This window comes from Typha latifolia, chromosome 3 (genome assembly GCF_019914945.1).
Source record: "Typha latifolia isolate L0001 chromosome 3, TyphaL0001v2, whole genome shotgun sequence".
NCBI classification, from domain to species: domain Eukaryota; kingdom Viridiplantae; phylum Streptophyta; class Magnoliopsida; order Poales; family Typhaceae; genus Typha; species Typha latifolia.
The window spans coordinates 4,596,488-4,621,317 of record NC_133088.1 but is presented as its reverse complement, the minus strand read 5'-3'; the positions used below and the strand labels follow the sequence as shown (position 1 = coordinate 4,621,317).

The 24,830-nt window shown below is 35.4% G+C and overlaps 4 protein-coding genes and 1 non-coding gene across 6 annotated transcripts; 1 reads left to right on the top strand and 4 right to left on the bottom strand.

The window, feature by feature from the left end:
- Nucleotides 1-369: 369 nt before the first annotated feature.
- LOC140783285 (uncharacterized) lies at nucleotides 370-5,196 on the bottom strand. 2 transcript variants are annotated; one of them, XM_073130111.1, is made up of 12 exons: nucleotides 5,056-5,196; nucleotides 4,749-4,882; nucleotides 4,465-4,534; nucleotides 4,206-4,289; nucleotides 3,758-3,874; nucleotides 3,008-3,439; nucleotides 2,505-2,911; nucleotides 1,993-2,092; nucleotides 1,830-1,889; nucleotides 1,607-1,693; nucleotides 1,199-1,327; nucleotides 370-874 (listed from the first exon to the last, which is right to left on the bottom strand). In XM_073130111.1, the coding sequence occupies exons 2-12, from the start codon at nucleotides 4,856-4,858 to the stop codon at nucleotides 560-562; spliced, it is 1,911 nt and encodes a 636-aa protein (XP_072986212.1). In that variant the 5' UTR covers nucleotides 4,859-4,882; nucleotides 5,056-5,196; the 3' UTR covers nucleotides 370-559. The 2 variants fall into 2 exon arrangements, with proteins under 2 accessions (XP_072986212.1, XP_072986213.1); XM_073130112.1 differs by lacking the exon at nucleotides 4,465-4,534.
- A 3,695-nt stretch (nucleotides 5,197-8,891) lies between these two features.
- On the bottom strand, nucleotides 8,892-14,139 carry LOC140785346 (probable hexosyltransferase MUCI70). Its single transcript, XM_073133215.1, has 6 exons — nucleotides 13,665-14,139; nucleotides 11,301-11,515; nucleotides 10,878-11,054; nucleotides 10,656-10,811; nucleotides 9,661-9,937; nucleotides 8,892-9,228 (listed from the first exon to the last, which is right to left on the bottom strand). The coding sequence occupies exons 1-6, from the start codon at nucleotides 13,984-13,986 to the stop codon at nucleotides 8,990-8,992; spliced, it is 1,386 nt and encodes a 461-aa protein (XP_072989316.1). The 5' UTR covers nucleotides 13,987-14,139; the 3' UTR covers nucleotides 8,892-8,989.
- A 3,658-nt stretch (nucleotides 14,140-17,797) lies between these two features.
- Nucleotides 17,798-20,301, bottom strand: LOC140783537 (probable E3 ubiquitin-protein ligase ARI2). Its single transcript, XM_073130442.1, has 6 exons — nucleotides 20,233-20,301; nucleotides 19,984-20,016; nucleotides 19,595-19,889; nucleotides 18,624-19,104; nucleotides 17,990-18,538; nucleotides 17,798-17,915 (listed from the first exon to the last, which is right to left on the bottom strand). Exons 1-6 carry the CDS (start codon nucleotides 20,299-20,301, stop codon nucleotides 17,798-17,800), a joined length of 1,545 nt encoding a protein of 514 aa, XP_072986543.1.
- LOC140784734 (uncharacterized) lies at nucleotides 20,169-22,876 on the top strand. Its single transcript, XM_073132264.1, has 3 exons — nucleotides 20,169-20,479; nucleotides 20,855-21,036; nucleotides 22,564-22,876. The coding sequence occupies exons 2-3, from the start codon at nucleotides 20,885-20,887 to the stop codon at nucleotides 22,640-22,642; spliced, it is 231 nt and encodes a 76-aa protein (XP_072988365.1). The 5' UTR covers nucleotides 20,169-20,479; nucleotides 20,855-20,884; the 3' UTR covers nucleotides 22,643-22,876.
- A 239-nt stretch (nucleotides 22,877-23,115) lies between these two features.
- On the bottom strand, nucleotides 23,116-23,189 carry TRNAE-UUC (transfer RNA glutamic acid (anticodon UUC)). Its single transcript has one exon. It is a non-coding gene; the product is annotated as a tRNA-Glu (tRNA).
- Nucleotides 23,190-24,830: the final 1,641 nt, after the last annotated feature.

The following is a 24,830-nucleotide window of genomic DNA, read 5'->3' as shown; positions in this document are numbered from 1 at the left end:
GGCATGTACTCCTTTATTTGAGCTCAACCGATGAGCAAACTCCTCTGCTCATCAAACTACTATAATTTTTAATATAAGACAACTTCTTTTCCTTAGGATAATAAAAAGCTTTCTCCGAAAGTGAGTCTCTTAGAATTATATTACTATATAAATCACTATCCTTAAAAGTGATAATAGATTGCTCTTTCAACCAGCGATTTATCTGTACTCTTACTCACACGGCAACAACTAAAATACTTTGATAAAGAATTTAAAAATTATTGTAAAGTGATAATATCTTTTAACTAATTATGACAGATTGGTCAACAACTTGATTTCTTCAATCAACACCATTCTCTTTAGCATAGGCAACCAACTTCACCATCAAAATTTCTACTAAAATCGAAGATAGTTCCGTTTACCTTTACTTTATGTACATAAGTTACAATGCAGGCAGCCTCTATATACACATGTACCGCTCTTGTTTTACAGAGAAACCAAAGAACAACAACAAAAGAGAACACAAAAGGAAGACCGAAAAGAAACAATACTTTCATGTCTCTATGAGCAAGGCTTGCTGTCAGTTAATATGAGGAAATGCCAGTTCCCTTGATAGCAAATATCGGAAACTCAAGTTGTAAGGAACCCATTCAATAATCCGGTTCGATCTTCCTTGCTGGCATCTTTGCATTGCCATGCGTAGAGTTTCGGGAAGATAGCGCTGAACCATGTCCACCAGACCTTGTGAAGTTAGTTTTATGTCCTTCGCATATGAATCTATAACCTTTGGCAGAAGGATCTTTTGTTCCTTCCAGATGCCAACACTTGCACGAATGAACTCTTCTTTTGCAGCTTCGAGCTGTTGGAACAATCTCTTAGGAGTATATACTCTGACCTGCAAGAAGAAATATAATTCCATAAAAATTTCACTTTTGCCGATATTGTTACAGCTCAGTCTGAAACGCAGCAGTTTTTATATCTGTCATGATGTTTTCAATCTTGTTTTTGTATTTCATAGATCATAGATGTTTAAATGTAGAAAGTTTGAACTTTCATAGTTCATGTATCGTTAAACATGAGCCTGCTCAAACTTTTCATTAAAAAAAGTCATGAATGATGAAACAACTCTTTCATGAGTTCATCATCATTCTTCTCCCTAAGATGAGCAATTACTGAAACTAAGAAACATAAGACATAAATCCTATGAAGAAAGATTTACCGCAGGATCAGAATGGCTTCCTGAACAAAGTGCGAAACGTAAAAGAGGTTCCGGTTGCTCAATAGCACAGGCTTCCCACTTTGTTCCTGCTTTACTCTTTATCCTTGGGTAAAGTAATGCATTGAGCCACTGCAAGGACAAGAGAGGATTCTTAAGCTTCAACTGAGAATACTTATCTAAAGTTCTTGTCTGTATTACAATTGTCACAAATTTGTCAGCAGGATGAAATATTTTTTAAACTAGCTTTAAGCTGTCTACACAATCACCAATTACAAGGTGGTTATCATGCTGTCTTAACTTTTTTGACATGCTTGCCTCATTATGAAAGCTTCGAATGGTCCTCATACTGAAACTTTCAATGCTAAGCTTATAAGTAGTCAAAAGCTAAAAAGAAGTCCTGAGAACTACCTTTTGAGGACAAGGCGTATGACACCCCAAAATCAAGCTCTGTATTGTAGCTGCATTTATAGAGCAACCACCTATGTTGCATGTAACCTGTAGTAACAATGTCATGGTCAGTGTATTTGTCATCCTTTAGAAATAGAAATCAACCCACTTCTTTCTTGTTTCCTTTTCTTTCTTTTTATGGTGAAAGGCGGGGGGTGATCAAGGCCTTGGCAATGATGTTTACCTTTACAAGTATTGATGTCTTCTTCACATTGTTTTGTGGAATGCCACGTTCCAGGTATGCCTGCATAAAGGTAGAAAGAATACTGCTTAATATAGAAAAAATGAGAGTATATATTGACAAGAAATTTGGTTCCAAGATTTTATAATTGAAGAAGAACCATTACATGCATTAATAAAGCATTGTGTATGTTGATCCAGAAGGCAATCTTTTCATCATTCTTCAACTTTCTTGGATCAACTGTTTCCAGACGCTGAACAATTGACCTGGAACAAAACCATTCATTTGGAGTTTATTGCTCTGATTAGAGCTACAAACTGACAACAAAATTTTCATCCTGTGACTGAAGTATGAATAGAATGTGTTATACGCTACATTTCTCTGTCTTGGAACCACAGTTGTACAGAAATCCACAATAAACTAGTGTTGACGTAACATAGTATCTGGTATTGATTTTTGATTTGACAGAATAAAGAGGTCATTGAATGCATCAAGGATAAATGTAGTAAGAATATAAAAGAGGTTTTAGGAGTCTAGTATCTCACAGAAAGCATGAAATAGATAATAGTCAAGAAAGTGATTAGACTTAAAGATAAGATAAATTTGATCAGTATTTCTTTTACTAAATTCCATAATCATCAGGTACTTGATCTGTCTGATTTCATGAAATTAACTCACATGTAATTTTTTAGCAAATCTTCAACATCTCTTAGCCTTTGACGGTCCCGGCAAATCAAAGGCACCTCCACCATTGCATTATATGGTCCACTAAATTCTTTTAATCCCTCAACACGGAAGGGGTTTATCAATCGAGCATCAAGAGTAGATTCTTTTTTGTCACCTGGACTCAACATATCTCCAAGATACTGGGGAGAAAGTGCACTCATTGATGAGAAGGATGAAGTAGGAGAAGATGAGGGGCCATGATGAACTAGAGGTGGATTTGCAAGTTTGCAGTAGATTCCAGCCATGCATCGGACCATATCCTCAGAAAGTTTATTAGGAGTCTCAGGAATGTGATCAGCAATATCTGTGCCAAGATAATCAGCCAAGCTTATCACCCCTGATGTAGCAATTTCTGCTTCCTATATACAAGCAAGCGAAAACAAGGATAAGAAGGAATACTTAGGATTCATTCTTATGGAAACAGAACTGAAAGCAAGAGCTGGAAGTCCAATTACTTCATGAAAAGATATAGATCGCGAGTGGCATGCCCGAAGAGCTCTAGCAAGGCTTTCTTCTGTTGGTGAAATTCTATCTGAACAAACTACACGCTGTGAGAGTATAGAATGGCTGCGGTGAACACCAGGACCTTGTAGCTTCTCTTGGAAAATGACAGGAGAAGAATCAATTACGGGGTCAGTGTACTTCTTAGGCAACTTTAGATGACTAGTGTCAACTAGTCCTCTTTTGGATGGGATCGTACTTTTTGCAGTTTGTTGAAACTGTCCTGACTGAGAGCTTAGTGGCTCTTCTAATAACTCTCCCCCAGATGAAGATAAGGTTGTTCTTTGCTGGTCAAAAGCTTTTCGATAGAGTGATAAGAGATACTGCTCCAGGTGTGTAACCTCCAACTCTAGTACTGCAATCTCCTTTATCAGTTCCTTGGTGAGCTAACAGCACATATGAGATATATCAATGCTTAGCAAGAAAAAGATTACTTTGGTAAGAAGCCTAATAAAGAGGTACAATAGTTAAAGTTGGACAGAAAACTAAATTGACCACTGGAGCTGATAAAATTATAAGACCTTACAAAAAAAGATGTGCATCTCTAGGTTACTGAAGAAGGCAGTTCTGCTGTAAACTTCAGATGTAATGTATCAATAAATGATAGTGTGCTAAAAGGGAACTCTTAATGATTTTTTGTTGATTACTAATTGTAAAAGTCTATTTTAAGAACCTGATAATTTCAGATATAAATCGAGGAATACCTTGGGTGCTGAGATATCATTAGACAAATTTATTGCAGTAGGCTTATAACTCATAGCTTTCTCTAGAGCACTGCGCAGCAGCACCTGATCTTGTAGGTGTTTCTCAAGCTCTAAAATCTGCAAAAAGATAACACATAAAGACACAAATTGGCGAGGATTATATAATATGACATCAAGTATATTGAAGAACATATTATGAATTTGAGGATTTTTATGGCTCTTTAGATCAGATTACTCATTTCAGATGAGCATGGTGCTTATTAGTCATATTTATATGGCACATAATAACCAATTCAAATCCAGGGACCAGAAAGCCTTGTAAATAAGAGCTATTAAGAAACTTGTTCAAAAGGAAACAAGCCTCTAACATGAAAATTTTTAGAAATACTGTTAAGAAATCAGATCCTCCCATATTGACATTGATGGATTTATGCATTCTGCTTAATACCTCTTGTTTCAATGAGCCTCGGACCTCTGCACCAGGGAATGTGTTCTTATTGATATCATAATTGCCCTTCAAATTTCCACTATCCTGACAACCATTTCAAATCTAGAATAAGTTCATCTCAAGCTCCACTAGGAAATAAATTGAACTCATCAATGACAATGTAGTTATATTTCCTGAGAGTATTAATGCTGAAATCACCTAGTGAGTGTTCAAAAGTGAAGGACATAGTAAAGAGGGAAAGAAACAACAATATCTTTACCAGCTTAGGATGGTGGCTAGGTTTGACCAAAGAATCCAATCCATCTTTCATAACTCTATTATTAGAATCACTGCCATTACATACAACAATTATTAGCAAAGGCTAGATTTCAATATTCTAAATCTTTTGTTAGATGCATATTTTTTACCACTAAATAAGTACTTTGCGGGAAGACTCATTCACGCTTTGTTAAGAGATTTGAGACTAATCCAATAGAACTAATAATCCTGAAGAACAAATGAAATAAAGTAGGTAGAAACAGTTACTTAAAGGAGATTAGCTACCTCTTGGAGACCTTATAACCTGAAGATGCTTTGCTGGGATTCGCTGCCTGCACAAAGTGCTTGTGGAATTTAGCCTCCACTTGGATATCATGGCTTCCTTCAGACTCCATTGCCACAATTGGTTGGAGAGAGAGCTGAGAAACAATCACTAGACTTATCTATCAAATGGTCATTAAATCCAAGGAAAAAACACACGAGCTAGAGAGTAACATCATCTAAAAGCAATCAAGTAACAAAAGGGGGAAAATATAGACAAAGATTACAAGAAAGAAGACAGCAATGAAAGAGGAAAAGGGAGAGTACTTACCCAGATTAGCTGCTGAACTGAGTGTAAACACACCCTCCTATCTCAGGAACACAAAATGGGATCTCTGTGCTTCCACTGAGCTCCAAAAACATCTACAGTCTCTCACCAACTAAACAAAGGTCCAATCCTGACACTGGAAGCAGTTCAGCTAGCAAACCTGGAGGAGCTTTTATAAGTTGATTCACACACATGATATATTTTAAGCATAAAAGGCCATTTGACCCTGGCATATTTTAATCGAGTTTTTTATTTTATTTTTTCCTGTTTTAAGTCTGCTCTAATTTTTATTTACATGTAAATTTATTTCAAAATTCAAAATTCACTTATAAAATTTTAAATTCTTTAAAAAAATTGCCAAGTTTAGAAAAAAAAAAAAAAAGATATAAATAATTTTTTTTTCGAAGCATCCACTTCTAAATATAAGTCACTGCAATTTATATAAAAAAATTTCTCACTTTTGTTGATATCAAAAGACATGAAATATTAATATAAGTCGTTTATTTAGTATTGGGTCAATAATTTTTAAACACATTGAGCATCGTATTTAAATTTTAAAGTGTACTAATACCTAAAATAAATATTTAGGAGGTTTAGTTCGGTCAAAAACTCTATTTCAAGCTGCATTAATTGGCTCAGTAAGGATCACAAGTAAGGCAGGCAGGAACCCTAATTTTCTATTTTAGGACCCCTACAAAGTAATGCACATACATATTCATATTGTTTCTTTTTTTTTTTAATAAAGGCTAGATAAAATATCACAGCCCCTATTCATATCATTTTAAAAAAAAATGATGTATTTATTAATCCGCGGTGACATACGATGTGTTTAAGTGATATGGCATGTTACATACGATATGATGTATATATACCTCTTAATAAGATAATATAACATAGAAGTATGAACTAAATAGTAAAATATAACATTTATTTTTTTGTAGTATTAAAAGTATAGATTCTAAATTCTATCATTTTAAAAGAAATAGACTTTCATCCATCTAATTCAAATCTACTAAAAAGATATAAAAATTATTGTTGTCTAACTACTAAAGTTTTTAAAATAATTAGTGAGTATAGCACTCTAGGTATTACAAGTGAATAGTGATTGTTCTTTCTTTGGAACCTATTTCTAAAGGCTTGCCAAACTCAAACGCTAAATCCAACTTCTCCTAACAAAATAATAATCGCTGTGTCACATCTAACAAGAAATCATAAGCTAAGGAACGCAGCATCAAAGACAAAACCTGGGGGGGTTTGTCAAAAGAATGTTTAGAACTTTTTAAAGTGTAAAAAGAAAAGAAGAACAACCCTCAAAAGGGATGAAAGCGAGGGATAAAGGAGGTTAGCTGCTACTCCAAGGAGACTTGACTCTACTGGGCCTTTCCTCTTGTTTTGCACTAATAATCTCAAAAGAAACCCCCTGGATACTTGAATTTGTCCTCTGTCCCAAAGAGCTTAATGCTTGTCAAAGTATCTATAATTTTGTTTAATTGCTTGGGCTTTGGCAAGACCAAGGCAAGAGACAGTGGAGGCAAAGTGGCCACTCTCCTTTTCACTCTGGTGAGAGGCAAAAGCTTGCCTTTTTTCAAAGTCCCCCTGTTGGAGTGGGCTGAAGGAAAAAGACAAAGCATTCCTGTCACCACTTGAGTTTTGGAGCTTTGCACATTTCAGACTATTTTATATTTTCTATCCAAGCCTGACAAGTGAGAGCTAACTGAGAAGACTCTGATTCTAATTAAAAAAAAAGAACCACAAAAAAAAAAAAACTGAGAAGACTCTGATTAGAATGGGGAGATGACATGAACCAACCAGTTGGAAAATTGGGGTTCTTGTAAGTTTATTCTCCATGGATTGTGATTTGTGGTTGTTATGTCAAAACTTTTGTTATCAGGTGTGTGTAATTCACCTAGAAATTTAAATACTAAATGTAAGTTTCAAAACAACCTGGAGGAAGAAGACTTTTCAAATATAAGTCTGTTGATTGAATTAATAATTTATATAATTTTTTTTAAAATACTATAAAAGTTAGTAAACATGAGAAGAGAAATTTGCAAATATATCATTTTCTAATTCAGCGACTTTCAAATATAAACTTTTATATAAGTCATCAGCTTTAAGGTGTACGATCAAAAAATAGGAGTTCTTGCTTGGTAAAAAGACTCGGTTGGTTCTATATGATCTATATATATGCAATGTTTACTTTCCTGTGGACCTCTACTGACAAGCAGATGGACCCCTCTGATCCTCCCACAGAGGACTAGCTTTTTTTTTTTCTTATCCTAAGAAATATATTTCTCATTTAGAAAGCAAAAATCTGAGCTTATAGACCAATTATAAATTAGATAATAAGAGGGTATTGGAGCAATAATAACACCTCAAATATACAAGATGGTTTGTTTTTAAAACTCTTCTTCAGAAATGGATCAATATGGGTCACAGATCTAGTTAATGCAGTATAATGCAGTGTTTTTCTATGAATTCTTTGGGGAAAAAAAGGTAAGACTCCGATCACTTGTAACAAATTTAATCTAAATACTTCTGCGAAGCTGCAGTGAAGAGCAAAAGAAATTCTGGAGCACAAGCAATCTTGTCAACATAACATAAACCTGACAGACATACTCGTAGTCAACGTAACAATAACTTAGCTATAGAAAAAAAAAGGTTCGCCAATGGCCAATATCACAAGGAGGAGCACCTCTTTTTCCTTGGCTACTCTTTAGAGAGACAGATCAAGAGAGATGCCCAATCCTCTCCAGGCTTGGGTACCTTTTCTTGGATTTTATAGTAAGGTCAAAAGCCACAGGAGAGTCCATCAAAAGCCAAAGTAGAATCCAATGGCTTCTCTGCCGAAGTCCCTAATAAAGGGCAACTTGCTGATATAAGCTTAACTTTGTTACAGTCAATCTAATATATACCCCAGCTTTTAGAATAAACCTATCAACTGAGGCTTAACTAATGCTGAGCATAGAAATGAGCATATACTTGTAACCTAAGAGGAAAAGGAATTATAAACTATAAAGGCCGTACTACTAGAACACTAATGGTTGAAAGGAAATTAAAAAGAATGACAGCGGGAATCAGGGTAGCTTCTCCTTGTTTTTGTCTAGAGATTCACATCTAGAAAGGAGAAAAAAAAAAGAAGAAGAAGAAAGATTGACAAAGTGATGTCTGCTTGTAGGATAAAACCACTAAAGAAAGCAGAGGAAGTGGAAGAGAAAGCATTCAGGTTTGTAGCCAAAAAGCATCCGGAAAAAGCCTAGTCTCCCGTCTATGTTCAGTAAAAGCCGATGCATTTGAGCATATATTAACAAGTGAAGTTAGGTGGGAGTGATCCCAAAATTAACATGAAAGAAATTAGTTCAATAATATAATCACACTTTGTATTATATTTTTCTGGCACAAACAGATGCACAAAATAAAGATGATATCATATCACTCCCCAAAAAGAATTAATACTTACTGCTCTGTTATCTCCTCTTCCATCTATTATTTTTTATATTTATTAATTATTACTTTATCCTTGATCTCTCTTTTTTCTCTTTCTTTTCTCTCTCATCTCCTCAAATATTTTTAAACCACTATAATAGCTTATACCGGTATAATCTTTCTAATCGTTCTTATATAAGTATAAAAAATAAGCATACCAATATAGAACATATTCCACAAGTGTAAGATTGGCAAAGATCTTACATGAAGCTTCAAAACTACAACCCCTGCCTTAGACTTGGGTAGGTCAGCCATGTACAGGCAAGTCATCATAGTAAAACGAGGGATCAATATTAGATGTAGAGAAATTACACTTGGCAACTAGTCCAAAATTGTGGACTATATCAACAATGGGAATAAAAGGCAATTTGGCACGTAAATAATTGCGTAATACAGCTATCTGCCAAGGACCAATAAATAGGGCAGATAGTGTTGTCGAATACTCAAATCCTCAACTAGGCTCTCTTAGAAGAGGTCTCACTTTACGCTTGTGTCCCATACTATTTACAAGATCTTTTCGAGTACATACAGGGAACATATTGATTCCCGACATATTTAGCCGCCTCATAATATAGGGAAAACTGAGCTGATCTCGAGATGTGAAACGCACCACCTCATTAAACCAAAGACACATGAAGTGATTCGTTGATGGCGTCTGCTCCCTCACAATGATTGAGGCTTCAGCTAGAGCTGCAGTGGCAGCAAATAAATGATGCATCAGTTCAGATGTGCCATAAACTTACATACTAATGAATATTTCACAAGAATTCTCATCCGTGAACATATTAACTCTCTTCAAAATGGGTTCTGGGAATTATATAACAATTGCAGGCTTAACTGACCCAGCTGAAAATCTTGCTTCTAAAATTTGTTTGGCAGCTGATCAGAGGTCTACCATGTCATTGTGTGATTTAGCACCTCAGTACCCTTATCCAGATAATACAAGACAGTAGGTAACAATCAAACCCTAGAGCTACCAAATTAGACAAATTTAGCATGCCTAACATAATACTAAACAACAGGATCAAGATGCATAAGACAAAGGCTTCGAGAATCTTGTCATATATATATATATATATATATATATATATATATATATAAGAGGTAACATTAGAAGCAAACCTTTCTTTCCATTATATCTCTTGTCATCAGGAAAACCTTCTTGGCGATACTGATTTAACTGCAGTTCCACTTCTTGAGGTGTCGCCTTGTGCTTTTTGACAATAGCTTTTGCCTCATCGTACAGGCTACTTCGTGCTCCATGTTCAGAAATAGCAAGGGTAGAATTTGTACGCCAAAGAAGAGCTTCCAGTACACCTATTGGATCTCGTCGGAACTGAGACTTTGAGTCCACCCAAATCGAATATCTTGCTTCAGGAAAAAGGCGATGACTCAACAACTGAGACAAGGAATAGCATAACTTTTCAGCCAAACTTAAAGAAAAGGATACAAGAAACGAGACAATCCAGTCTGCAAAAGTAGTAATTGGCCAAGCCCAATAAATTGCAATAGAAAATTGTCAAGTTTTAAGGATGCCTAAGCTGAAATAAAACCAGATTGACGCTAAAAGGGAGGAGTCTGAAACGAAAAATTATTTAGTGTTCAATGTCGTCAATCAATGAAAATGATTACGCAATAAGGTTCAAACATATACTTTTTTATGAAGGATAAGCATTTGCTTTCTTTCTTGAAAAGTCAATTACCAATAACAAGTATCCAGATTCGGGCATGCTTATGGTCAGTGAACATTTCTGAATGCATTACTTTGGAGAAATCTGAAAAGAAACAGTTAGTTGACAGACTAAACTCCTTAAAATACTAATGTGGAGTAAGCTCCATCTCATGTTATCAGCACTTGGAGATAAGAGTTATCATTTAAACCAAATAATATTTTGTGTTTGCTTCAACTGTTCAACAACAAAGACAATAAAAAATAGGGTCTCTCAATTGTTGCAAATTATCATATAATGCAAATGCATCACTGACTTTACAGTATATTGGAAAATGGAATTCACAATTACATACATGTATATCTTAACTATGCTCATACATGCATATCAATAACTGCATGACTACAAATCTTTAAAATAGCAGGAAGAAAAAGGTAACTTTTCTACCTTCGGTATTTTCCCATTTAATCGTTGATCTGAGAAAGGAAGATCCCTAACAACAACAATGCGCCAGTGACCAATCATGTGGTTGTTATCTAATATTTTCCCTTCTGCTTCCTGAGCTAAGCGAGTAATCTCATCCCAAAATGCCACATAACAGACCTGCACTTGTTCATAATCAATACAATAACAGCAAGTAGGCAATAAGGACTCAATATTGAAACTTACTTCCTTAACAGATGCTTCAGTCATCCCAATAGGTTGGTAAAGATCATCCCCACCACCAAATGCACATGTGGATATAACAGCTTTGCAACGTTTCATATAGTTTCTGTCATCATCAGAAATTTTAAAGCCCCCACTATCACTGTAGAAACCACAATGCACCACAGCAGTTTCATTTGCCTGAAGCAATCATATGTGCAACTAAGTAATATGGTAAACAGAACTGAGAAGATACAGTGACAGAAAGGCAGGGAAGTGCTAAGACAAGTTGCTTATGTTGCTAAATCCCAAAATATGTCGCTTAAGAATTTGGTATATAAAACGGCACCAAACATGTGGAAGTTTGAATCCAGGCATCAAAGTCCTAAAGGGAAATTGAGAGGAATATGATATTAAAAAATCAATGAATTGAGGTCAGAATAGAACCTTGAAGCTTTCTTCTCTTTCATGAAGCGTCTGATATCCAGTAAACAAATTAAATCTGGTAGCATTTGCGTCCCACATATGCATGGGATTGTCTACATTGTGTTGTTCACCATGGTCTGATCTGTAAATAACTCTCTTAACAGAAAATTTGGGTTCTGCAGATGCAGGGAATTCTAGATTCTCTAATTTTTCAGGACCAAGGATCTTCAAGCAAGCTGTCAACACCAGAAATGAGACCGTAAGCAAACAATCTGTCTTGAACTTTGTTTGCATCTAAATGTTTGCAAGAGAGGAAGATAAAGAAACTTGAAAAATCTCAAACAATAGGGCAAGTGACAGGAAATTGGACAAAATTTTTATAGATAAAATGAGCAAGAAGTCTAGATAGAAATGCCAATAATGAAAATTATTTTTCAAATCGCTTGTCAAATTTTCATGAGATGAAAATTGTACCTTATATGTGTAGCTGATAATGAGCTTAGAAAAGGGTGGGGCCCTTGAAGTGAAGTGAACATCAAGGTGCAATTCTCAAACTATCATATTTACAAATATGTTGTGTCATTGCAGTAAATATAAAGAATACTAAGTATCAAATTAGTTGCTGATCCTACAGCTCTTTGGCAGACAAAGATACTAAATTCTTCAATCCTCCCTTCTCCCCGTATCTTCTCTAATTTACAGGATAACAATCTTGGATTAGAAACAATGAAACACAAACATCTTGCAAGCTAATTTTCCAATCTCAAAATCGATCAGGTCCATGGAGTTCTCATGATCAAAACCATCAAACCGATAAACAATAATGTCACCTCTACCCAACTCCTGATTCTAATCAAACATCAACCGCTACAAATACACACATCTTTTGCACCCTCACCAGCAATGCCAAATCTCCAGTTAGAATTCAGCATGGACCACCTATGAACTAGTTATGTGTAAGGTCAAAACAGCAGCGCCAAATTGTTTAGCTAGTTAAGGGTAGGCTTATCTAATACTGGTAGTCATTTAGGATTTGTGCCTACATTTGGGTAAATACTAGCGCCCTGATGGTCATACCCAGAAAAAATCATCATCCTGCTGAGGCTATTTTGATACATTGGCTACTAAATCAAAATTTGGAGATGAGAAAAGATAAGTTACAAGCATTCCGTTTTTCAACTAATGGGGCCTAGTAAGGATATGAACTACTCTTGATGTTCATATAAGTTTGACTGTCATGGCATATAAATAATATGGTTAATTATCTTGCACCAGGACAAGCAAAAAGCCATGATGTCAGGGGACAAAAGGATGAAGATGACAATGGACAAAAATATTAAGGTGCAGAAGATACACATGTTGTTGGCTGTAATATTGAGAAACAGATGCATGAAGTTAGTAGTTAAGAATGTAGGCTTCACTTAGATCAGAAATAACCAGAAGATACATATGTCGTTGACTGTAATATTGAGAAACAGATGCATGAAGTTAGTAGCTAAGAATGTAGGCTTTACTTAGATCAGAAAATAACCAACAGCTAATGAAGTCCCTATTTCATAATCTAGCTTAACTAAGATCAGTTTAGTGACCAATAAATTGTTACCAGTAAATATATAGGATGTAACGAACAAGAAAAAAAAGCCTAAGCCTTTACTAATATACATAGAGAAGAACTGCAGATCATGCTGACTTCAACAAACAAAGGTGCATGGCAGGAAGCAGGAACTGTTAAAAGATGGTCTTTGACTTGATTTTCATCCATGATGCCTAAAAATTATGACCAACAGGGGAAAAACAGACAAGGAGAGCTGAGAGATGGCACCGACATGCCAAAACACCCAAAAGCTGCAAAGAAAAACTTCATTGGGACTCTTCTTTTGGCAAAATGGATCAAAAGAACAGAGAAGAAAATTACTATTGATGCACCTGCATCTGATAAAGAAGTTTGACCAACTCTTATAAAACACAATATGCCAAGCGACTGGGGAATGACCATTAAATTCTGCTTCAATCAATGTTAAGAAGTACTACCAAACTACCAAAACAAGTTCGTTAGCAAGTACTAAACAAGAACCTATCTTTTTCTTATAGGTCTCACCACACATTTTACCTACACTAAGCACGATCTCAACTTCCAGAAGGAAAAAATAAATAAACACATTATACATTAAAAAATTATGCCCCCAATAACAACGTCGCAAATTTTCTAATCCGAGACCAAGTAAGAGATCAATGTCAACCCTCCATTATATCCCATCAAATCAATAAACAAATAAACAAATTCTTACGTCGCTAGTTAAAAGAAAAAAAACCCTAGAATTCCCAAATATTCGTTGCATACTATAAACTTAGGTTTCAAAGAAGCGACAGATCGAGACGTCTTACGCTCTCTAACGCCATTAACGACTCTCGTACTGTGGTCGAGCCGATTCAAATTCCCCACCAACTCCCTCGCAGCGGCGACCGGACCCGATTTCGCCACCACTACGGGTTTCGTCCCAAGCTTCGAGCTTTCGAAGAGGAGCAAGGCGAAAGCCGGAAGAAAGAGGATTACGGCCCACCAACGCGACGCACTCCTCGACACTCTCCGGATGAGATCCCTCCGGCCGAGGTAACCCGGCTTCTTGCGCTTCTGCCGGACCCGTACCCACATCTTTCCGGAGACGTCGTCGTCGTCGGAGACGGAGATGGAGATGCCGTTGATCATGGCAGAGATCAGATCCAATCAGGGTTAGGGTTCTTTCCTTCCCCTCTCTTTCCTCGAGCGCGTTTCTACCGAGATCGGAGGTGAGGTCACTCCGGAAACCTGGAAGTGGCCTGGGCGGTGAGTGTACACCGGTAGTATTACATATAACGATTCAACGAACAAGAATTGAATTAGTATTTATTTAATTTTGTCTAAGAGACGTCGGACTCCAAATTCGATTTGGATTTAATCTGATCCGACCCTCTATCCGACCCGGATTGGATTGGATACGGGTCAAAATAACTCATCCGATCCGGATACGGATACGGATACGGCTCGCAGTTTATAAAATTATCCGGATTCGGATCCGAATACAGGTATAGTCTATCTGTTCGGATACGGATACGGATACGGATATCGGATATCCGTTTACCCGTATACTATAGAATATTAACAAATATCCTACCCTTAAAAACCAACCCGACCCGTTAAGATAAAACCCCTCACCCTAACTTCTCAATCCCTCAATCTCTCTTCACCATCACCAGCCGACACTTCTCAAACCCATCGGCATTTCTCTCCCTCGCTCTCTCCGACGATCCGTCGACTCCGACTGTCTGACGACTTCGCCAATTAGTCCTCCGACGACTCTGACAATTCCGACGTCTCCGACACCATCCCCTTTTCTCTCCCTCACTCTCTCCGGCCGACCCATCCACTCGGCTATGCGACGACTTCGCTGGTTAGTCCTTCGACACTCCGACGCTATCCCCATTTCTCACCCCTCACTCTCTCCGACGATCCATCGTATCCATCTGTCCAACGACTCCGACGCCATAAGAGCATCTCCAATGCTTGCTCCATATTTGGAGCCCAAAGGCTCCAAATATGGAGCCAAAATGGAGCAAGAGCCCCGGTGCACTCCAATGCACCGAGCTCCATATATATTATAAAATAATATAATATATATTATTATATTAGCTATTTTAAATTGCTTAATAGATCATCTTAGCGTTATTATTTTTTATTAAAAAATATATGGTTAGAAAACTCTCATCGAGATCTTTAAAATAAGATTAATATTCAATAGTTTTAGAAGTAATTTTAAATTACTAATTTTTTAATTAAACGCATTGAAATTACATTACACGAAATAAACATCGAAATAAGCATTACATGTCATTAACTAAAAATATCAAAATTACATTACCTAAAATAAGCAGAAATTGACCAAACATAATAAAAGCAATAGATGTTTAATATTCTGGTCATTGAAGAGCTTGAAGCCAATGATGATGAACGATTTCAACGATTCCTTGCGCGACATAGGAAGATCCAAAATAGAGAGGCTCATTTTGAGCTTCGAAATGCACTAATTGAACACTTATGGAAGAGGCACGAGAATGAAGGAATATAAATTTTAATGTAATTTTTATTTGATGTATTTCATTTTTAATGTATTTCATGTTTGATGTATTTCATATCTAATGTATTTTAATTTTTAATATTTACATTGGGGATAATTTTGAGTAATTATATTTTAGGATACATAATTTATTAGACTCATTTTTATAAATAATAAAAAATTTTAAATTTAAATTAACTCAAAAATAATTTAATATTAGACTCATTTTTATAAATAATAAAAAAATTAAAATTAAAATTAACTCAAAAGTAATTTAATATTAGACTCATTTTAAAGGTCTCGATGAGACCTTTCCAATGGTATTTTTTTTGTTAAAAACCGATTAGTAAAACTAATTATATACTTAGCTTAACTAACTAAATTATTTAACAAATGATACAAATGGAATTAAAATTATTGAATATAACACTTATTGGGCAATTTTAGCATTTTCAAAAAGTTGATGTGACAAATGGAGCCCGGCTCCATTTTCATGGTGGGGCTCCAAATTTGGAGTCCCATATAGAGCCCGATTGGAGATGCTCTAATAGATGGTTTTGGAGGTGTTAATGAGGTTTGGGAGTAGGTGGATTCTTGCCTTCAAGCATTTCCATCCTCTTTTCTTTCAAAGAACTGTGAATTATTTTGGTGTGCATATCTTTGAACTTTTTATTCTTATATCGATACTCTTTTGAAGTTACTTACAAAACAATGAGTTCACAGGATCTGTGACTTTATTAGCAAATCTCCCACTATTGTTCTGTAAGCCACATATACTCAAAGTTCAATGTAATTGGATATTTTCCATCCCTCTCTTACACTTTGTGATGCTAATTAGATTTCATCTTTCCAGAAACATTGAAAATATTCATTTCAGTGGTTATGTACCAAAACAGTTCAAATCTATCCCTCAACTAAGGTAACATTTTGTAGTTTCTTAATTGCACCTTCCTTAATACTCTATTTTTTTCATTCTATATGTTCATATCTTAAACTTTATCTGATGTCCTTGTTAACTATGCAGGATCAAAGAAAACTTGTTCCAACCAGATGGGTAGAAGTTGCATCTTACCAAATTGGCATTCATTATTTAATATATCATATTCTTCATAATGTTACATATGTTGTATAATAGATGCGTAGGATAGATAACCATGAACCTTATGTATAGATGCTAGTATGCATCTTATGTTTCAGCGGTGAATTTATTAATTGATTTTGTGAGTTTCCTCTTTATATAGATGCTAGTAATAGATTCATTTTGTATTTGTATTCAATTAAGATTTGATTCTTATTCGATTTGTATTCGTATCCGATTAAAATTTGATTCATATCCGATTAGTATTCGTATCCGTTTAATATTCGATCTATATTCGGTTCGTATTCGTATCTGTTTAATATCCTATCCGTTTTCGAAAAATATCCGTATCCGTTTAGTTAGGATATGATTTCAAATTTTGCTATCCGTCCAATATCCGTATTCAAATTTACCCCTAACTTAGGCCCCACCAAATTTATTAGCTAATATAGTAAGCTCTTTAAGTCTAAGCTTCAAACTATATGCGTCACCGAACAATGACTTCGAATCAAAAGTAGTTAAGATCTACTCTAAACCATTGTGTTGCCAACTACTCCAAGCTAACCGTATTATCGAGTTATCAATCGAGTCGAACCATTAAGCTAAGTCACAAAATTATCAAATAATTTCTTCACAATATTATTTAAGGTTGGAGTTAAACTCATTACCTTTTTGATTGGTGGATTTGAATTTTTATTTTACAGTTGATGTTATGTCTATTTTAAGAGTCCTAGTTAAATTTATATTCACAATTATTTTTAAAATTAAAATATTCATCGGTTAGAGTTATTTTAAATATGAGTTTTATTTTTTTAGAATTATCCTAGAAGGAGTTTTATCTTTTAGATTTTTTTTTATATTAGGAGTTTATGTTCTAGAATTTGTTTAAGGTTGATTACATAGGGATGGAAATTAAAAATATTTGTAGTAGAATCTTATGTTTAATTTGATTTTAAAAACTGTATATCACTCAAGATTCAATTCATGTTTGACTCAAACTTGATTCAATTCAAGATTGATTTGAACATGACATGGTTTGAATTAGATTTAAATTTAAAATAGGCTTGAATCTATTGTTCAATAGCTTGAAATAGGCTCGGCTAGGCTTGAGTTTGAATTGAAAATAATTCAATTCAAACTGAATGTTTTAGCTCAGGCTCAAAACTAAAAAGACACATAATAATAACTCTGTATAACAATAATCCACATCACAGACTTATTATAAACTAAACATGCAGAGAAATACATTTGAATGGAATCAGAATGGGAACACTACAATTAAACAGACTTCTTCCAGTTCGTTTCAGATGGCCATCTCTACTGTTCCATTGTCTCGTAGAAAACTCTCATCACTCGATGGAGAAAGTCGACGATTTCATTGCCTTCTCCGGGCCATCGGAAATGTATGGAGCGATGAACTCTGGAGTTGGTAGAAGGGGTAATAGCTCCTCCTCGATGCATTGATAACTGCAAGCAAGTATAGGTAAGATAACAAGAGAGTTGATGTACAATTAACTAAAAGATATGCCGATCAAACTTACATTCGCTCACAAGAAGTATCGATGGTATTTGACAGGTTGGTCAACTTGAACCTCGTCTGCAGGATCTGGCCATCTGTTACAGGATGAAAATTCTCCAAGTACATGGAGAGCTTATCTACGTAGCGCTCTAATTGTTGTTGCTGATGTTCGAATAGGCTTTGCTTATTTTCCTTGCAGCAATTTGCCGACTCGCCATTGACGAACTCATCACCAAACATGTAAAACGCAAAGGGGTACGTATAAGAGAGAACACGCCGTGATCTTAAGAGCCTTTGAAGCCCAGTCATCACCCAACTGAAATCTCTGACTGTGATGCTATTCTCGTCTTCTAATTTCGCTACCGTTTCCATGAGAGTCTTTCTAAGTTCACTTTCCAGTTTGGAGGAATCCACATGTTCTTTATACCGTTTGAAGTAGTGCATATACCGACGACTTTTATGCCCTGCAACCTTTATCTTCTCCATTTCTTCGTCCGTAAAGCTGTTACAGCTATGGCCTTCTATTCTAGTAAACGTGTGGGCATTCCCAGTAGCACCACCACATAACCAACTGCACAAGAACAATGAATAAAAGTCTTTTAAGTAAAAAGATATATATACGATTGAGTTAGTTCGCAAATAAGAGAGGCTGTTACCAGAAATATTGCCCGCATCGACATTTAACTGCGTTGCAGCCGCCATTCTTTTCCACGATGCTGCGGCATTTCGGGCAGGGTTTTGCATTAGCTACGATCCAATTGGCGGTTTCGGATTCATCGTGCCATTTCTTAACCCACAGATCCCATAGCAGACATGGACAAGGTGAGTGTGCTTCTCGTGAGCAGTTGAAACAGAACTCAAATCCACATGAGCACTCCACCTCACAGTATGTATCACCTTCAACGCGAATTGCATTCCCACAGTTGGGTATTCTGGGGCACCATTTGACGTTGTCGTTGTCTTCAATGTAAGATCCCAGAAGAAAACGATCGAAGCAGCTTGCTATTTCTGGGTGCCGCTCGCCGACAAGATTCCGAATAATGGTTTCATCGCATACAGCATTGCATTTATGGGCTATGCATCTAACGTCACGACTCTCCCCATCGTTTATCCTTGCAATGAAATGTTGTGTCCAACCTACGCAACATATATGAAAAGCTCAATCAGGTGAAGGATGTGGAAAAGAAAAAAAAAAATATCCCCAAGAATATGTAAGGTTTAGAGTTGATATTCACATGTATATACTCTTCAAAAAAAAAAAATATTTATGTTTTGCATAGATACATTGGAGTTAATTGGTACCTGTGTAATAATATATGCTTTGAGAGGAATACATATAAATATTAACTTAAGAAAGACATACATACAAAGTATATAAGAGATATTTTTATAGATAAGAACGCAAAAATTATCTAGCTTTTGCTAACAAACCAGCTTTTCTATATTTCATCCATCCCCTGTAATTGGCCAGGCATAGATCGGATTAGGTTTATAAAACTTGAACCCGACCCAATCAATGATGAGCAATATATTCACAGGAAACTTAAAATGACTTCTATCTTAATTTCCTGATCTGGAGACAGAGAGAGAGAGAGAGAGAGAGAGAGAGAGAGAGAGAGAGACTCACAGTCATTACAAAAGGTGTGGCCGCAATCCATCGTGGTGGATTGGCTCGGCGAGACGTCGTCGAAACAGACATTGCACGTAAATACTGCAGTCGAAGACGTCGGCAAACCACCGACGCCGCCGGCATCGTCCTCCGTGGCCAGAACAACCCCTGCTTCCAAACACAATCGCTCTCTTCCCTTCTTCTCAATCATATCATGCACCTTCACCATTTTCCATCGGTTATGAATAAGCACAGCTCGTGCATGCTGCTCCTTTATAGCTAACAACTCCATCACCTTGCATAGATCTTCTTTCTACGTACGCATCCAAGGAGAAGGAATTACCCACATTGTTAAGCTAAAGACAACCAGTTATATTAATTAATAATCCTATCAATAAACCATTTACCTGTGCAGCCAATAGAGACTCTTTTGTGATGACCTGCAAATTTACCAAGAGAACAACTATTATTAATGAGAAACAATTATCGACATCTAAACCAACAAATCCTATCCTAGTCTTAATTAATTACGAACACCCCGTGGAATCGCCACCTACCGAAAGCTTGTAGCAGCGTCCAGTCTCAGCTTTTTCCTCATCACCTAACCCCAGAAAGAATTCAACCTCTATATCCTCCTCCTCCTCCTCCTCCTCCACCTCCTCCTCCTCTTCGGAGTTGCACTCGAAATCGCTTACAGATGTGAGGTAGTCCTCCTCTTCCGCCATTGGAGAAGAAGAAGGCTCGATCCACCCGGAGAAGGGACGCGAACGATGGGAGTTGATCGTGGAAGACTTACCGAGACAGAGCTGTGAGGCTAAACGTTTGTTCTTCGGGCATGCAATACGATATAAATAGACGCCAATAGAACCAAGTTGGAACCGAACTCGGAAATCGGAAGGCGTAGTAAGTATCATACAAGAACTAGGATTTGATAAAAATAAAAATAAAAAAATCTAAATTAAACATAAAAATTTAAGGATAAATTTTAAATTACTCCCTCCATGTAATTATGCTTAAAAGTTTAACTACTCCTTATAATTTATATTTGTATCATTTTGCTTCCAGATATAAGTTATTATGATATTAATAATCTTATTGTTTGAGTAAGTATTAACGTTTTACCTATATTTTTATGATGATTGAAATTCTTTTCTTTCATAATTTTATATCCAAAAGGAGATGTAATTAATTAAGATACTAGATCTATAATTTACTTTTCTTATATATTTTAGCAGCAAACTCCTTAATCTTTCTCGATCTCTTTTTTTTTCCTTGCAGAGGAAGTAGAAGTAGGGTTTTACGAGGAGGATGGCGTTGACTAACTTCATTATAACGGTGGTGGCCGTCAGCGCTGCCGTCGTTCTCCTCCGCGGTGACGTCAAGCAATCCGCCGCCATCTTCCGCCGCAACGTCCGCCACATCCGCAACTGGCTCGAGGAAGAATCCGCCTCTGCTGCCAAGTAATCCTTCGATCATTCCTTGAATTATTATTTTTATCCTCGCGATTTGGATTTTGAGAAATTGGGGAGTAGAAGATTTGGCTTCTCTTGATATGTATTCTCAAGGATTAGGAAGTAGGAATCTATGAAATCGTGTCAAAATTAAATTAAATATAAAAGTAGCAGGAATTAGTAGGTTGTTGCTACTACAATCCATCTTTGGGAATTAATAATGGGTAAATATTTGACTGGATCTCTTTGTAGAACACTGAGGATTTTGCAGCTATCTCAAGGACAAGATACAATACTAGGTTTTCACTAAATCGGATTAAATTGAGGAGCTTCATTTTCTAATATATTCGTGGACTTATTGTGATAGGTTCACAATCCTAATTTGAGTAGCAGTCTTTCGTTTGATATTGGATTAGTAACTAATGTTTATATAATCATTATTACTTTTTTTCTTGGAAAACTTTTAAGATCTTTTTTTATAGATTTAATGGGGATATTGAGTTTGCTAGTAAAATTATGTCAAGGTTTGGGCAATGAGTCCAAACTCCAAAGCCCGTATACTTCAAGTTTTGATCATCTCCATGTTCCTCCTCTCTTCTTCTCCTGTCTAAGTTATCTTGTATTCTATATGTTCCATCATCCATATGTACGTAATAAATCTAGAACCAAAGATGAAATATCTATTCCTGTCATTCTGACTTTGCTTTGTGATGTTGTTGTGGTGTTATCCTTTCAAATTTGGATTGAGGCATATTTATCAAAAGAATATGGATCAAACTATGCATGTTAAGAGAGATTTGACTCTCTTTCCATTTAAATTGGTTGTCTCGGCATTGTCTCAATCTTTTTTCACACTAGACTGTCTTGGATGTGGCAGACTAATGGTTTCTGAAACTTACTGCATCCATGACCAATATTTTTATGATTTCTTTCTTTGACCTCTGTATCCTGAATGAGCATTCACCTATAACATGTCACCTTCGCAATATGAAGCTCTCTATCTTTTTATCTACGGCAATATGATTAGCTACCACCAACAAGTATGCTAAGGTTCACTTGTATGGGTTATTGCTACCAAAGAGGATATTATCTATCTTAGGGCATTAAGAATGAGATTTTGGCAAAGAAGTTATCACTTGTGTATGTTCTATACAGTTGAAGTTCAAATGCATTTCATCTGCCTTATCTTCATACTTTGTTTCTTTAAATTATAGAATAGCTGAGAGCAAAACAATCAGCTTGGGTAACATCCCCATATCCAAAGATAAATAAGAATTTTGCTGATCTCTACTGTTTCTTCTACTTATGCTCATTAACTTATTTGTTTGGTCTATGCTTTTACTTTTAAATGTTCAATGATGAGTGTATAAACTAATTTGCTGGAAACATGATGCTGCCTCATTTTGCTTCTAGTGGTACATTAGCATAGGCAGTTTCTGAATTAGTTAATGAACTTGCAAATGTGTTTGATCTTGCCTTGATTGCAGCTTCTGTAAATCTTGACTTTTAACAGGATTTTCTTCTCGAATTTAACAGATCCGCTGAGCGATCAACACCAAAGGAATTGAATTCTCAGGCTAGTAAGAAAGATACTCCCAAGGATGAGAAGCATTAGATGGGCTCTTATCATTTCCAGAGTTCAGTAGATTGTAAGGATGTAAATAAGCTTTTGATATAAAAAGTTGGTACAGAGATTTTAATCCTGTCCATCGTTTAGAGACAATCGGCCAACCACAATTATTAGAAGGGTGAGCCTACCCATTATTTGTTAATCTTAGGCTTTTAGTTTGGTTGTGATTTTGGTTCTTGTCTCAAATCCTTAGTTGCATAGTTACTGCCTGGTTCACAATGTTTCAGAAGCCAACTTCTTGATATACTCTCTACCATTTCATGCATATTATGTGAGAAGGGGAAGATCCATTTGGAATGGCATAGAAGGAAAAACTGCATAGGCTTTTAAACCTTCATAACTATCTCTGAATGAGAAAGGATATACACTAGATATGGAATAATACTTTCAAAATGATACTAAACCATAGTATTGATAACTTATTAAAATTAACTAAGGAAATAAAAAAAAAATATTATTTCCATTGCCGGGATTTGAACCCGGGTCGCCTGGGTGAAAGCCAGGTATCCTAACCGGACTAGACGACAATGGATTTGTTAAACCTCCTATTTATCTATATTTAGATAGTATAAACTAAAATGACATGATCAATCTAAACTCCGATAAGAGAATAGTGGAATAGTCCAAAGAAAAAGGCATGCTCTCAGTTGCTACCAACTGATGCTGCCAATTCACCAAACTTCCAATAGCAAACCAAATCATAGACTTTTTTACTTTTCTATTTTTTTTTTCTAAGGAAAGGAAAATTTATATTTTATTTATTTTTTCTACTTATTTTTAACCAAAATTATTTTATCCATTTAAACTTTGATCTAAGTTGTCATTGTTAGCTTTCTCAAACAAAATTAACAATGTATAATAACATGTTACAATAGTATATGATTAAACTTTGCATCTCCCTTTCTCAACATCTATTACTAGTTTAAATTCCACAGCTTTTGGGCTTGCTTTATTCAAAATTTATAAATCATCCATCCTTTTTGAATGCATGTATATTTTGGATGCGTTCGAATCAAAGGCTGCACAACTAAAGAGTCAAAATTTTGCACTTGAGTATTGGACATCACCTATGATGGAGACGCCACTGCCCTGTTTGCTTTATTCCATTCAAAGATTCCAGGGGGACATGGAATATATGTCAGCTGCTACTTTGTAATCCAATAGAAGAGCTTATCAAGAATCTTCTCATGTCTGCTGCTTTTGAGAATTAAGGGGTCCACTATAACTACCTAGTATAAATGTATGATTGTTATTTTTGCTGGTTTAATGTAGAGCATTAAGATTATGCTAGGATGGTTAAATAGATATATATATATACATATATTATGTGAGTATTTGTATGTTTGAATTCAGTATAATTGGGGCACTGTTAAATTATTATTTTTTTAAAGAAAAATTATAAAGCACTAATGAGTGAGAAGGTCATTAGATGAATTGGTGACATTGAATAAATGCTCTTTATGAGAAGGTTTTAACCAGGTATTAATGAGTGAGAAGGTTTTTACAAGGTATCACTAAATGCTATTTATGACTTAGATAGATTCACATATGGAAAATAATCATATTATCCCTGTAATAGTAATAATCCCATTGTTTAAATAAATATGTAGTCTTCTATCTATATTTTTAAGATGATCATATATTTAAAGGAAAGTATATTGTAGTAAATAATAACATAGATTTAAGACTTGTAATTATAGATAAAAGAAGATAGGTTGTGATTTTAAATTTTAAAAATATGATACTGTGAGTAAATTTAATAAAAGGAGAAAGGATATTTTTTAATACTTTAAGATTTATTATGGTGGGAAAATTCTATCTAATAATTTAAATTTTTTTATATACTTTCTTTGTTAAGTTTGGATAGAAAATTTATATTAATCTAAACTAAAGGGGAGTTTAGGCCATTTCTAATTTACAAAAAATAAATAAAGGTCATCATAAAAGAGTCTAATCGATGGAAATATTACTTGCTTAACATTACTTCCAACTCATATTTAGAGTTTTTGACTAAAATATTATTATAGTAAAAATATTCTTCAAAATATAATACTATTTAGACTATTTCTTAAACTAGTACTATAGTGAAATCGCTATCTTAGACAGTGATTTTTAATCATTTCATCTATATAAATCGCTTTCAGAGAAAACAATTTTTTTTTATTTAAACAAT

Bases quoted from the DNA above. Each gene is read 5' to 3' on its own strand.
- LOC140783285 (XM_073130111.1), bottom strand. From the start codon at position 4,858: ATGGAGTCTGAAGGAAGCCATGATATCCAAGTGGAGGCTAAATTCCAC. The intron at 4,535-4,748 runs GTAGCTAATCTC...ATGTAATGGCAG, and splicing joins GGTTATAAGGTCTCCAAGAG to TGATTCTAATAATAGAGTTA. The intron at 2,912-3,007 runs GTAATTGGACTT...GCTTGTATATAG, and splicing joins GATCTATATCTTTTCATGAA to GAAGCAGAAATTGCTACATC.
- LOC140785346 (XM_073133215.1), bottom strand. From the start codon at position 13,986: ATGATCAACGGCATCTCCATCTCCGTCTCCGACGACGACGACGTCTCC. The intron at 10,812-10,877 runs GTAAGTTTCAAT...GAACAAGTGCAG, and splicing joins CTGAAGCATCTGTTAAGGAA to GTCTGTTATGTGGCATTTTG. The intron at 9,938-10,655 runs GTAGAAAAGTTA...TCCTTGTCTCAG, and splicing joins TAAATGGGAAAATACCGAAG to TTGTTGAGTCATCGCCTTTT.
- LOC140783537 (XM_073130442.1), bottom strand. From the start codon at position 20,301: ATGGCGGAAGAGGAGGACTACCTCACATCTGTAAGCGATTTCGAGTGC. The intron at 19,105-19,594 runs GTGAGTCTCTCT...TATGTTGCGTAG, and splicing joins CCACACCTTTTGTAATGACT to GTTGGACACAACATTTCATT. The intron at 17,916-17,989 runs GTAAGTTTGATC...ACTTGCTTGCAG, and splicing joins GATACTTCTTGTGAGCGAAT to TTATCAATGCATCGAGGAGG.
- LOC140784734 (XM_073132264.1), top strand. From the start codon at position 20,885: ATGGCGTTGACTAACTTCATTATAACGGTGGTGGCCGTCAGCGCTGCC. The intron at 21,037-22,563 runs GTAATCCTTCGA...CGAATTTAACAG, and splicing joins GAATCCGCCTCTGCTGCCAA to ATCCGCTGAGCGATCAACAC.